This window comes from Halichoerus grypus, chromosome 10 (genome assembly GCF_964656455.1).
Source record: "Halichoerus grypus chromosome 10, mHalGry1.hap1.1, whole genome shotgun sequence".
NCBI classification, from domain to species: Eukaryota; Metazoa; Chordata; class Mammalia; order Carnivora; family Phocidae; genus Halichoerus; species Halichoerus grypus.
In genome coordinates, this window is record NC_135721.1 from 57,525,076 (window position 1) to 57,537,530 (window position 12,455).

The 12,455-nt window shown below is 35.4% G+C and overlaps 1 protein-coding gene across 10 annotated transcripts in view; it reads right to left on the reverse strand.

The window, feature by feature from the left end:
• Window positions 1–12,455, reverse strand: part of EHBP1 (EH domain binding protein 1) — a 416,635-nt gene that overhangs the window by 90,049 nt on the left and 314,131 nt on the right. For all 10 annotated transcript variants that reach the window (XM_078056492.1, XM_078056493.1, XM_078056491.1 and 7 more), the window contains 2 exons: window positions 11,934–11,982; window positions 6,997–7,896 (listed from right to left, as the gene is read on the reverse strand). In XM_078056492.1, coding sequence (XP_077912618.1) covers window positions 6,997–7,896; window positions 11,934–11,982 — 949 coding nt within the window. The remainder of the gene's footprint in view (window positions 1–6,996; window positions 7,897–11,933; window positions 11,983–12,455) is intronic.

Consider the following 12,455-nt stretch of genomic DNA (forward strand, 5'->3'; position numbering starts at 1 on the left):
AGCACTAGATAAATGTTAACTATTATTTTGTTTTTAAAATCCTCTCAATTGCCTCATATTTGAAATGAGGGGAGATCATTTTTAAAATCCCACTAGCTCTAAAATTGGTGATTAGAGTATATCATCTTTAAGATCCTACTGGCTCTAGGGGCACCTGGGTGGCTCGGTCAGTTAAGCATCTGCCTTCGGCTCAGGTCATGATCCCAGGGTCCTGGGATCAAGCCCCGCATTGGGCTCCTTGTTCAGCGGGGAGTCTGCTTCTCCTTCTCCCTATGCCCTCCCCCTACCACCACCACTCATGCTCTCTCTCTCTCAAATAAATAAAATCTTAAAAAAAAAGTCCTACTGGTTCTAAATTCTGTGAGTCTACAGACCTTTAGGGATTCGAGTTAGCTACATAGACAGGGAAAGACTGCTTTGGTCTTAAGAGCACACAGAAACAAACTTTTTTCTGATTATAAATGCAATTCATATTTATTATAAAAATTTAAAAAAATACATATAAGTAAAAAGAAAAAGAAAAGTAATCAGAGGCATCATGTTCCCTGATTTCAAACTATATCACAAAGCTATAGTAATCAAAACAGTATGGTACTGGCATAAAGACAGACACATAGATCAAAAGAACAAAATAGAGAGCATAGAAATAAACCCAAGCATATATGGTCATTAATTTACAACAAAGGAGCGAAAAATATACAATAAGGAACGGACAGTCTCTTCAATAAATGGTGTTGAGAAAACTGGGCAGCCACATGCAAAAGAATGAAACTGGATGCCTATCTTACACTATATACAAGAATCAACTCAAAATGAATTAAAGACTTGAACATAAAATCTGAAACCATAAAACTCCTAGAAGAAAACACAGGTGGTAAGCTCCTTAACAATGGTCTTGGTGATGGTTTTTTTTGATTTGATATCAAAAGCAAAGGCAACAAAGGCAAAAATAAAGAAGTGGAACTACATCAAACTAAAAAGTTTCTGCAGAGTGAAGGAAACCATCCACAAAATGAAAAGGCAATCTACTGAATGGGAGAAAATATTTGCAAATCATGTATCTGAGAAGGGGTTAATATCTAAAATATATAAAGAACTCACACAACTCAATAGCAATCCAATTAAAAAACAGGCAGAAGATTTGAATAGACATTTTCCCCAAAAAAGACATACAAATGGCCACAGGTACATGAAAAGATGCTTAACATCACTAATTATCAAGGAAATGCAAATTAAAACCATAAGGAATTACTACCTCACAGCTGTTAGAATGGCTATTATCAAAAAGACAAGGAATAACAAATGTTGGTAAGGATCTGGAGGAAAGAGAACCCTTGTGCACTGTTGGTAGGAATATAAATTGACGCAGCCACTGTGGAAAACAGGATGGAGGTTCCTCAAAAAAACTAAAAATAGGGGCACCTGTGTGGCTCAGTCGTGAAGCGTCTGCCTTCGGCTCAGGTCATGATCCCAAAGTCCTGGGATCAAGCCCCACATCGGGTTCCCTGCTCCGCGGGAAGTCTGCTTCTTCCTCTCCCACTCCCCCTGCTTGTGTTCCCTCTCTCACTATATCTCTCTCTCTGTCAAATAAATAAATAAATAAAATCTTTTTAAAAATTAAAAATATAACTACCATATGATCCAGAAATTCCACTTTTGGGTATTTAGCCGAAGAATGCAAAAAACTAACTCAAAAAGATGTATGCACCCCCATGTTCACTGTGGCATTATTATTATTATTATTTTTAAAGATTTTATTTATTCATTTGAGAGAGGGAGCACAAGCAGGGTGAGCGGCAGGCAGAGGGAGAGGGAGAAGCAGGCTCCCAGCTGAGCAGGGAGCCCGACTCGGGGCTCGATCCCAGGACCCTGGGATCCTGACCTGAGCCGAAGGCAGTTGCTTAACCGACTGAGCCACCCAGGCGCCCCTATTATTATTATTTTTAAAGATTTATTTATTTGAGAGAGAGAGACCGCGCATGTGTGTGCACACTCACTGGTGCTCAAGTTGGGGAGGGGCAGCAGGAGAGAATCCCCAAGCAGACTTTCTGCTGAGTATGGAGCCCAACACAGGGCTTGATCCCACAACCCGTGAGATCACAAAATGAGCCAAAACCAAGCGTCGAGCACCCAGCTGACTGAGCCACCCAGGTGCCCCCACTGCAGCATTACTTACAATAGCCAAGGTATGGAAACAACCTAAATGCCCACTGATGGATAAAAAAAAACTGTGATACACACACACACACACACACATACACACACACACACACACATACACTCAGGGGCATATTATTCAGCCATAAAAAGAGAATGAAATCTTGCTTTTGTGACAACATGCATGGATCTTGAAGGCGTTACGCTAGGTGAAATAAGTAAGACAGACAAAGGAATACCATATGATCTTGCTTGTATGTGGAATCTAAAAACAAAACAGAACCCCCTCAAAACCCAAAAACCAAGCTTACAGATACAGAGACTGACTGGTAGTTGCCAGAGGCTGGGAGTAGGATGTGGACAAAATGGGTGAAGGGGGTCAAGAGGTACACAATTTCAGTTATAAAATAAATAAGCTATGGGGATATCATGTATGGCATGGTGACTATAGTTAGTAATACTGTATTACATATACGAAAGTTGTTAAGGCAGTAGATCTTAAATGTTCTGGTCACAAGAAAAATTTTTGTAACTACGTATGGTGATGGACGTTAACTAGGCTTACTGTGGTGATCATTTCACAATGTACACAAACATCAAATAATTGTTATACACCTGAAACTAACATGTCAATTATAGCTCAATAAAAAAGAATGATTTAAAAATAAAAAACAAAATAAAGATAATTAGCAATCCTGGCACCCAGAGATAATCACTGTAGAATCATGCTTTTTAAACTTAATATTCTATTGTGAGAATATTCTCATGTAAATATTTTTAAAATATTTTTAAACATAATCTTTTAAACTGTTCACCTAGCATTCTATTAATACAGATGCATCATACTTTATTTAACTTGTCTTATATTATTGGGTATTTAGGTTGTTTATAATTTTTCACTATCATTAACGATGTTTTATAAACATCTTTGTATAGGGGTGCCTGGGTGGCTCAGTCAGTTAAGCGTCTGACTCTTGACTAGGCTCAGGTCATGATCTCAGGGTCATGAGATTGAGCCCCACATTGGGCTCTGCACTGGGCATGGAGTCTGCTTAAGATTCTCTCCCTCTCCCTCTGCCACTGGCACCTTCCTCCCCACCCCACTCTCTCTCTTTAAAAAAAAAAAAATCTTGTACACAATTCTGATTATCCTAGAGGAAATAATTCCTGGAGGTAGAATCTAATGAGATAAACATTTTTAAGGGACTTGATGTACATTGCTAAATTGCCCTTCAGTAAAGTTGACTACTTTACATCTGGGCTGATTATCTTTAGTGCTATTATGGTAAAAAATGAAGAGATATTGTGAGTATATAGCTTAGGAGCACAGACTTTGGAGTCAGAAAAGGTTGGTTTTGAATTCAAACTTTAACACTTATTAAGTGATCTTAGGCATCTCTGTAAACTCCAGTTTTCCCATATATTAAATAGAATTTAACCACTTACCTCATGGGTTATAAAGTTTAAGAGGGATATGTGTAAGATATATAAAGGTCATCATATGTATTAGCCACTCAAATGAGCAACATTATGACTTTAAGTCTATACAGCCACATTAAATTATCAAATTTCCTCTAATCTAATGCCATTAGTTACTAGACATACTATTATTTTACGAACAACTAAGAAAGAACAAACATTGTCAAACTCTAACATACTATTATAAGTAGGATCTTGATTTCAGAGAAGTTAAAATATAAAAAGATGCATATCTTAGCACTGATGAAATGCAGTATGTAAAAGAAAAACAGATTTTTTTATTATTCAAATTTAGCTGCTAAAATTGCCCAGTTTTAAAAACCTATGAAATATTGCAGTCACATTACAATTTTTTGGGTCAGGCAGTATACTTCTGACAAAAAAACAAAAAACAACAAACCTTTAACTTGACCCTAAACAAAATTCTGACCATTAAACCAATGGACAATAAACAAATATATATGAAGTTGTAAATAGATACTGCCTCTATTATCCTGTGGATTTACTGTACATCATTTAAACCTCCTGAATAGCATCAAAGCATGATAGAGTTTTAGAGCTAAAAAGACTTAGAGATTATTTCATTTAACGTATGTGGAAAATCAGATTAAAAGAATTTAAATGGCTAATTAACATGTCACACTGGTAATTATTAGCAGAGCCAAGATGAGAATCCAGGTGTACTCATTCCCAGTCTGGAGTATTTTCAATTTTTAAACATTAATCAATTTCTAGATTTAACCAAATAAATTTACCTTAAAAATCTGGGTTATAAGAAAATTCTGTCTTATACTTCTGGATAATACTTAGAACTTAGGCTCACCAAATTCTGCAGTTGTTAATCACTAGATGTTTCTTTCTTTTTGTTTTTTTAAGCTTTTATTTACTCATTTGAGGGAGAGACAGAGAGAGAGAGAGCACAAGCTGGGGGAGAAGGGTCAGAGGGAGAGGGAGAAGCAGGCTCCCCGCTGAGCAGGGAGCCCGATGTGGGGCTCAATCCCAGGACTCTGGATCATGACCCAAGCCGAAGCCAGATGCTTAACCGACTGAGCCACCCAGGCGCCCCACTCGATGTTTCTCGATTATCTGCTATGTATGGACACTCTGATCGCTTGAAAGCTTTTTTGTACTAAAAGTTATAGTACTTAGAACCTTTGATTTGAGATTTTTGATGAGGAGGAGAGCGGCTTGCTTTGTGAGCTACTGTATTTCTTTGATTCAAAGATGCACATTTTTTCTTAACATCTCTGAAAACTTAAAATTGATGGCATCTTATAATCTCTGTCAGCCAGGTGGTAGTCAAGAAAGCCATCAATGCCTACATATGCATGTGCTTGATATTTCGGGTGGCAAGACTGCAATCCTTGATGTTTCAGTTAACAACCCCTTGAGTAGTATTTAAAAATGGAATATAACTCCAGGTTATTGTCTGAAAATCTTATCATGGGACCTTCTGATAAGATCAAGAAAGTGCTATTATCAGTGGGTATTACTGAGAAGAAAACCCCAGAGACAACTGTAGAGAAATGTAATTCAGAGGGTCTCAAATTTTTTGGTCTCAGAATCCCTACACATGCTTAAAAATTATTGTGGATCTCAAAAAGCTTTTGTTTATGTGGGTTATATCTATTTATACTTATTATTTTGGAAATTAAAACTGAGAAATGTTGAAAATATTTATTTATTCATTCCTTTAGAAATAACTATAATGAGGCACCTGGGTGGCTCAGCTGGTTAAGCAGCTTCCTTCGGCTCAGGTCATGATCTCTGGGGTCCTGGGATGCAACCCTGCGTCTGGCTCGGGGCTCAGCGGGCAGTCTGCTTCTCTCTGCCTCCCCCCCCCACCCCCCCCACTGCACCAACTTGTGCTTGCTCTCTCCCTCAAATAAATAAAAATCTTTTTTTTTTTTTTTTAAAGATTCTATCCATTTATTTGACACACACAGAGAGAGAGAGACAGTGAGGGATGGAACACAAGCAGGGGGAGTGGGAGAGGGAGAAGCAGGCCCCCCATGGAGCAGGGAGCCCGACGCGGGGCTCGATCCCAGGACCCCGGGACCATGACCTGAGCCGAAGGCAGAGGCCCAACCAACTGAGCCACCCAGGCGCCCCTCAAATAAATAAAAATCTTAAAAAAAAAAAGAATTATAATAAACCCATTAGATGTTAACATTCTAACAAAAAATAGTACTTTAAAAAAATAAGTGAGAATGGCATTATTTTTTATTTTTTAGAAATCTCTTTTATGTCTGGCTTAATAGCAGGCAGATGGATTCTCATATGTACTTTTGTATTCAATCTTTTGAGATATCACAAATTGTGTGGCCTCCAGAAAACACCACTGTACACTTGTGAGAGAACGAAAGTGAAAAAGGTAAATAAGGTTCTATTATTATTATGAAAAGAGTTTCAACTTTGGGGGCTCTCTGAAAGAGGTTAGGAGAGCCTCAGAGGTCCCCAGATCATATGTTGAGAACCACTGCTGTAACATCATGCTTTTGATGGCACAGAGGACAACACTGTGTGGAAAACCAGGTACACCAACAATTCCAAATCAAAAAGTGATCAGAAGGGTTGGATTTTAAATTCTAATTCTAAATTAATTATACCTTCACCAATTAACTTTACTTAAACTTCTTTTTTATGTATATACAGAAGAGCATTGTATGATTAAAAAATCCATGTTTGAATAAGTCTAAAAGAATTCATTCAATAAGTATAAAATAAAAATTCCATGTGATAAGAAAACCATTTATCATAGTTTACTGGCAATGTTTTTCTTTCCTTTTGGTACATAAAATAATGGTATATCTTATAATTGATGGTCCCAGAGATTCAATTAAATATAGTAAACACTGTAAGGTCAAATTTGTGTCATATTCCCCTCATGGGGAGGAATCTGGATGTTACTGGAATTTTTAACCACAAGTAACGATGGGACTGAAAACACCAATTACAATGCAGCTAACATATTTGAAGAAAATACTTTAAATGGGAAATATTTAATTTAGCATTACATATTTTCAGAATGATATTCCTACTAAATGGAAGAGTGAAATATCTTTGACTTATTCTTACAGTGAAAAGTTCTGTTTTTATAAGTAAATAATATTTTGATTTGAAAAGCTGACATTACTCTTCAATCTTCAAATTTGGATTTATTTGTAGGCTTAAAATAGTATATCATAAACTCTAACTGAAGTGCAGGTATAGTTTAGGTTTTTCTACAATGGTTAATTATACTTTACTTTTAATCATTTGTAGCATTTGAAAGTGCTCTATGAATACAAAAACCCCCAAAATATTCAGAATAACTATTTATTTATTAAATATAGGTATTCATCATTCTAACTCACTTACCTGGACTGTTTTTGTGGAATGATCTGCATGATTTAAAGTGGTTCTATCAGTATCTGGATCAGACTCTGTCTGCCTCAGGGAAGTACGTTTTTTCTTTGTAAGGTCTGCATCTCTATTGTAGGAGTATCCAAGTTTGGAAGTGGGAGATAAACTTGGTTTTTTGATTGGTGATTCAGGATCTGATCTGCATTCTAAGGGTCTGGAATGCTCTAACTTTTCTTTCTCCAAATTATTACTGATGTCTAAAGTCTGAAGCTTTTGTTCCTCTGTCTCACAAATGAAGGGTGGAGACACATCCTTCTTCTTATCACTAACGTATAAGTCACTTAATTCTAAAGTCTCAGCTTTCAGTAGTCTCTTCTTGCCTAACCAAACTTGTGCGTGGGTCGAATCTGTATTGTAACATATTCCAGGGTCATCGGATCCTGAAGTCCTTCCAGAGCTCTGCTGGGACTTTTGGGGTTCTGTGTCACTTTTAGTCCTGCGACAGTAAGGGGAGGCTGTACTTGGACTAAGATGATCATCGGGAGTCTGATGTTCACTTTCTGACTCTCCAACCCCACTGTCATTTACAAATACAGAGTCATCTTGCGATAAGAAGTCTACTGCTCCGCCGCTCGAAGGCTGCAGTTCAGGCTCCCGTTTCAGATCACTAAGCTCCGCATAGAATTTTTCCTGATCAACAGAACTGTTTGTATCTGTTTCATAGTTTCCAACTTTATATGTGCTCTTACTGCTGTTTTCCTCTATCTGGACAACATTCAGTTCTTGGCCACTGAAATGTGCCCTGATTTGATAGAGATAAGTCATAACAGTCAGTTTGTCAGGAATTGCTAATAAGACCATATCAGAAGGTTCCAACAACCGGGAAATTCCTATGCTGGCAAATCCATCATACGCCTTCAAAGAAAGGAAAAACAAAGATATACTGAATAGTTCAAACAATCCACACATTTTAAAAACAGAAAAGAATAGATATTAGCTAGACATACTGAATCATTATGTGTATACCTATAGCTAATATAATGTTATATGTCAATTACACTTCAATAAAAAAGTTATCAAAATAAATAAAGTTTAGTTACCATTAAAAAAGCCCCAAAATTTTAATAGATTTTGTTGTTGTTGTTGGAGGGCATACTACGTTACTGACATTATTGCCACAAGAACAAAACAAAATTCCACATCAGAAATTTGTAGAAGTGGGGTAGGTACAAGAACAAAAAGTTTCTTAATTAGTAACAATTGAAATGCTCTTTTCCAATAAAGAAAAATAAGCAAAAATTAGAATTAAAACAAAAAAAATCTTAGAATCAATTTTTATAAGGAACTAAGGTATAAAGAAATAACAGAGTTTTATCATTCCTATCAACCTCTCTTTACCATGTTTCATATAACTATAAAACAGTGATTTGTGAAGAAAAAGGATAGCTACATATCCCCAAAGACCTAATCCTAGATTACCTGGTATAAAAATACAAGTGCTTAAATTATTTAAGCCTAGAAACATAGAAACATTTTTTAAATGCCCAATTAAGACTGATTTTCATAATGAGTAGAGTGATTGCATTTTCACTTCATCCATTTTGGAAAGAATGAAATGTTTTGAGTAGTACAACTTAGTTGAGAATGTGAGGCTGCATTGTATTATTTTTGTTAGTCTTTAAATGACTGTGGCACATCAGGTTTTTCTAGTTTTGAAGAATCAAAGCTGTTTCTCAATTTACAATTAATTATTACTATCCTGAACTAACCCTTTAAAACAGCACTGTGTTGCTAGGAAGCATTAAAAATATGGTTAAAGGTTCCAGATATACCCTCAGAAACTAAGTATGGACCCCCTAGTTGTATTCTCACTTTGGAATATAAAATGTCTATCTTTGTAACAACCTAGATGTAGGTTCATAATTCAAAGTTTTCCTTAAAAGAAAGGTTAGGAAATTATGTAACAATTTAGAAGGAATTACTCTTTTGCACTTACATGTTGAAGTGCATTTCTACCTTTGAATTTAATCCTTGTCTCATATTCTTCCTGTAGTTTAATAAATGTTGCGGAATAAGTAAGAAAGAAAATGAAAAATAAATTGCAATATTAAAACCTCTTCAATTTTCACAGCACTATGTTTCATAATATAGGTACCTCAAAATATTTACTCAAGAGAATGGCTCAGTTGGCGTGCATGTTTAGGCCTGTTTGTTATTTTACGTGTTTTAGGAAAATTAAAGTCATTTTCCTCCTCATGTGTCTTGACAACCTGATTGACAGACATCAATTGCAGACCATCATGAAAAGCACCACAGGCGGTATTCTAAACATTTCCCAATTATCTAAAACACTGACATACTGGTTAAGATCATATGTCACAGGTAAATACCTTTTTTATTCAGCACTTTTTACAGACCTGGGAAAATGATTAGCTTCCTTGTGGGGAAGCTCCTGCTGATGTTTTGCTTTATGTAGCAATTCATTTTGTGCACACTAACTGCACTAAAAAAACATTTAAAAACAAACCGGGTTTCTTGTAAGCGAGGTCAAGACTTTATAAAGGAATTTTCCCATAGGTTAACCTCTTCTCCTGTGGTCAATCACCTGTCTTTTTAGCTGTTTGTGTGTGGAGAAAAAGAAGAGGTCTTTCAAAGAAAATTGTCTTATTCATTCCTAGATGTTATTTAATTGGTAAGGAGGAGTCATTGCCAGTTATGTTATGCATCTGCATGGAACTTAAGACACAGGCAGTGTTTCTTGTGCTGCCTTAAGTCCCATCAGGGGCAGATGGGGTTATCGGAAAGAACTGTGTGAAGCCGGAAATAAATCTGCAGGTAGCAACTGATACTCAATGTAGATATCAGGTTGGAAGTTGCAAAGTGATGAAAAGGAAAGACTGTAAAACATTTATTCAACTGTGCAATGAACAGGATCATCTAAATTAAAATACTTTCAAAAAGCCATAATTATCTGCCCTGGAAGATCTAATTGAGAAAAAAATTTAATAGGATATTCTTTTCTACATAGTAATACGTAAACCCAAGGTATGCTCATCATTATCAAGTTCCTGAAAAAATAATGTAAAGAAGTATGACCTAAGCCTTAAGGCAAATCTCCATACTCTTAAAAATACATAGCTGGGTACAATCAACAATGTTTCCCTTTCAAAATTTCAAACAGTAATTTAAAAAGCTTCACTTTATAAAAATAATAATGGTTTATTTTATTACACTTTTATCTGCATTTAAATTAACTTAGTATTTTATTCTAATGCAAAAAAAATGCAGGCATAGACTATCATATCTAAAGATATAATTTAATTGATGACAAAATAGGCATTTCACTTTGATAGACACAAGCTCTCCAAAATTATACAAGAGATAATTCATGAGAATGACTTACTCTGTAGCATGCCCACCACAGATGTGATTTCTATAAAGAAAAATATACTGATATTTTAAGATAACCTTTTTTGGTGGCATATTTCAATAAAAAAACTGACAGTTTTAAAATGTATTTCTCCAAGCCAGCATCATGCATTTGTAAAGAAAAAGGGTTTTTTAATGACAATACAAATCTTTGGGTTCAGAGAGCAATAAAAGTAAAAAAAAAAAAAATTGTTGACTTAAATTCTCATCTGCTAACTGAACTTCTATCAAGATTCCCTTTACAGATTTTTTTTAACACTGGTAGTTTTAATTATCTAATTTAAAGTAGAATGAAAACTTTTAGTCTAGACCAGAGGTTATTAATCACTTTGTTCCCTGAATCCTTTTGGTAATGAACCCCTTCTCAGAACAATGCTTTACATTTATAAAATACATAGGATTACAAAAGAAACCAATTATATGAAAAATAAAATTATGAAAAATATTAGTAAAACTGAATTTGAGAAACAGCAATACATGTGCTTTTTATGAATGTATTAACAACTGTAATTTTGAAGAAGTGATTAGCTTAAAAGATATTTGAAGATACTAAAACTGCAATGTGATATCAAGATATCTAAGACTCTCAAGGTGATAAAGTCTCAGGAATCGCTAATGTTAAACTGGTGTGTTGCCTAAATTCATAATTGAAGGAAATACTAAATTTCACTTAAAGAATTAAGAAAATAAAACACATTTTCCTCCTAGTCATGTTCAAGAACCACCTGAATTCTATACATACCTCCCAGATTGAGAACTCCTATTCTAAGACAACATATTTCATTAACTTTTCAGTTGAAGAATTCAATGCAACATAAAACACACTGAGTACCTACTATATGTTGAATTAGTGCTTCCCTCCTTTCTCATGTCACAGTGCACATACATGACTATAATACTGTACTGTGCACTGGGATAAATAGTTAAGTTAGCCTGTGGCCACAGTCAGCCGGCCCAAGGGCTTCTGGCAACTCAGACCCACACAGCTACCCTGAAGGCTAAAAGGATCAATATCCCCAACTGGGAAGTTGTGACCTCAGTTGGCTAATTAATTATGTGGAAAAACTGTATAGTTTACCAGAAAATGAAAAAAAAAAAAAAAAGAACCCCAATGTTCATATCTTTCTGCTTCTAGGAACATATGCATTCTTTCTTGTATACCCATTAGGCTCCTGCCCTCATTCCTTCCCAAAAGATTTTTCTAAACTCATAATCATTTATGGTATAACAGCTTTGGGTGCACTTTTTAAAAGCTAAATCTTGACTATATGTTTTAATAAATATTTAACAGTTAATGAAGTCCATACACATATTAAAATTTGATGCTAGTCCAGCACTTGTGGTCTTTAAAGGCTATGACAACTTAGAGTAAACCATGCATCCTACTTGAACTACAGGAAGCAGACTACCTTCTGTGAGTTGCAGTTATGACCTCACAAAACAACCTCAGTTTCCCCAAATTAATAAAAGCCACAGAGGAGCCAAATTTGAAACTATGTATTTTTTTCCTTGGCAATTCTTACCTTTTTGTTGTTCTCTTTAATATCTTGAGGATTCAGAGACTTGTAGTCACTGAGGGAGAAAATGGCACAGTAGGTACATATAGTATTTGATAAAAACAGCTGTTTTTAAAACAAACTGAATCTAAAATTTTGACATTCTATAATACCAAAGAGTAACTAGCAATTTCCCAGCAATTCAATCAACAAAACTAATAGTGTGGAAAATTAAGGAAATAAATAAATAAATAAATGAAAAGAGTGATTACATGTTTCACTGCCTGAAGCTTTCCATCTAAAAGAGAAGTTAAGGCAGGGCACCAGAGACCAGTCTTGACAACCAAATTTACCATGACGTAATCCCTTGTTGTCAATGTACAAAGAGCTACTGGCTTATTTGTCTCATCTCATTTTAACAGCCACACAATTTTCATAATAATTTGAAGTCAGTTCTTCGTATGAGATTAAGAAGAAAAAAAAAATTTTTTTTTTTTTAAGAGAAAAGATTGGTTTTAGGCATTCAGAAGGGAGAACTTTTCTTTCTGA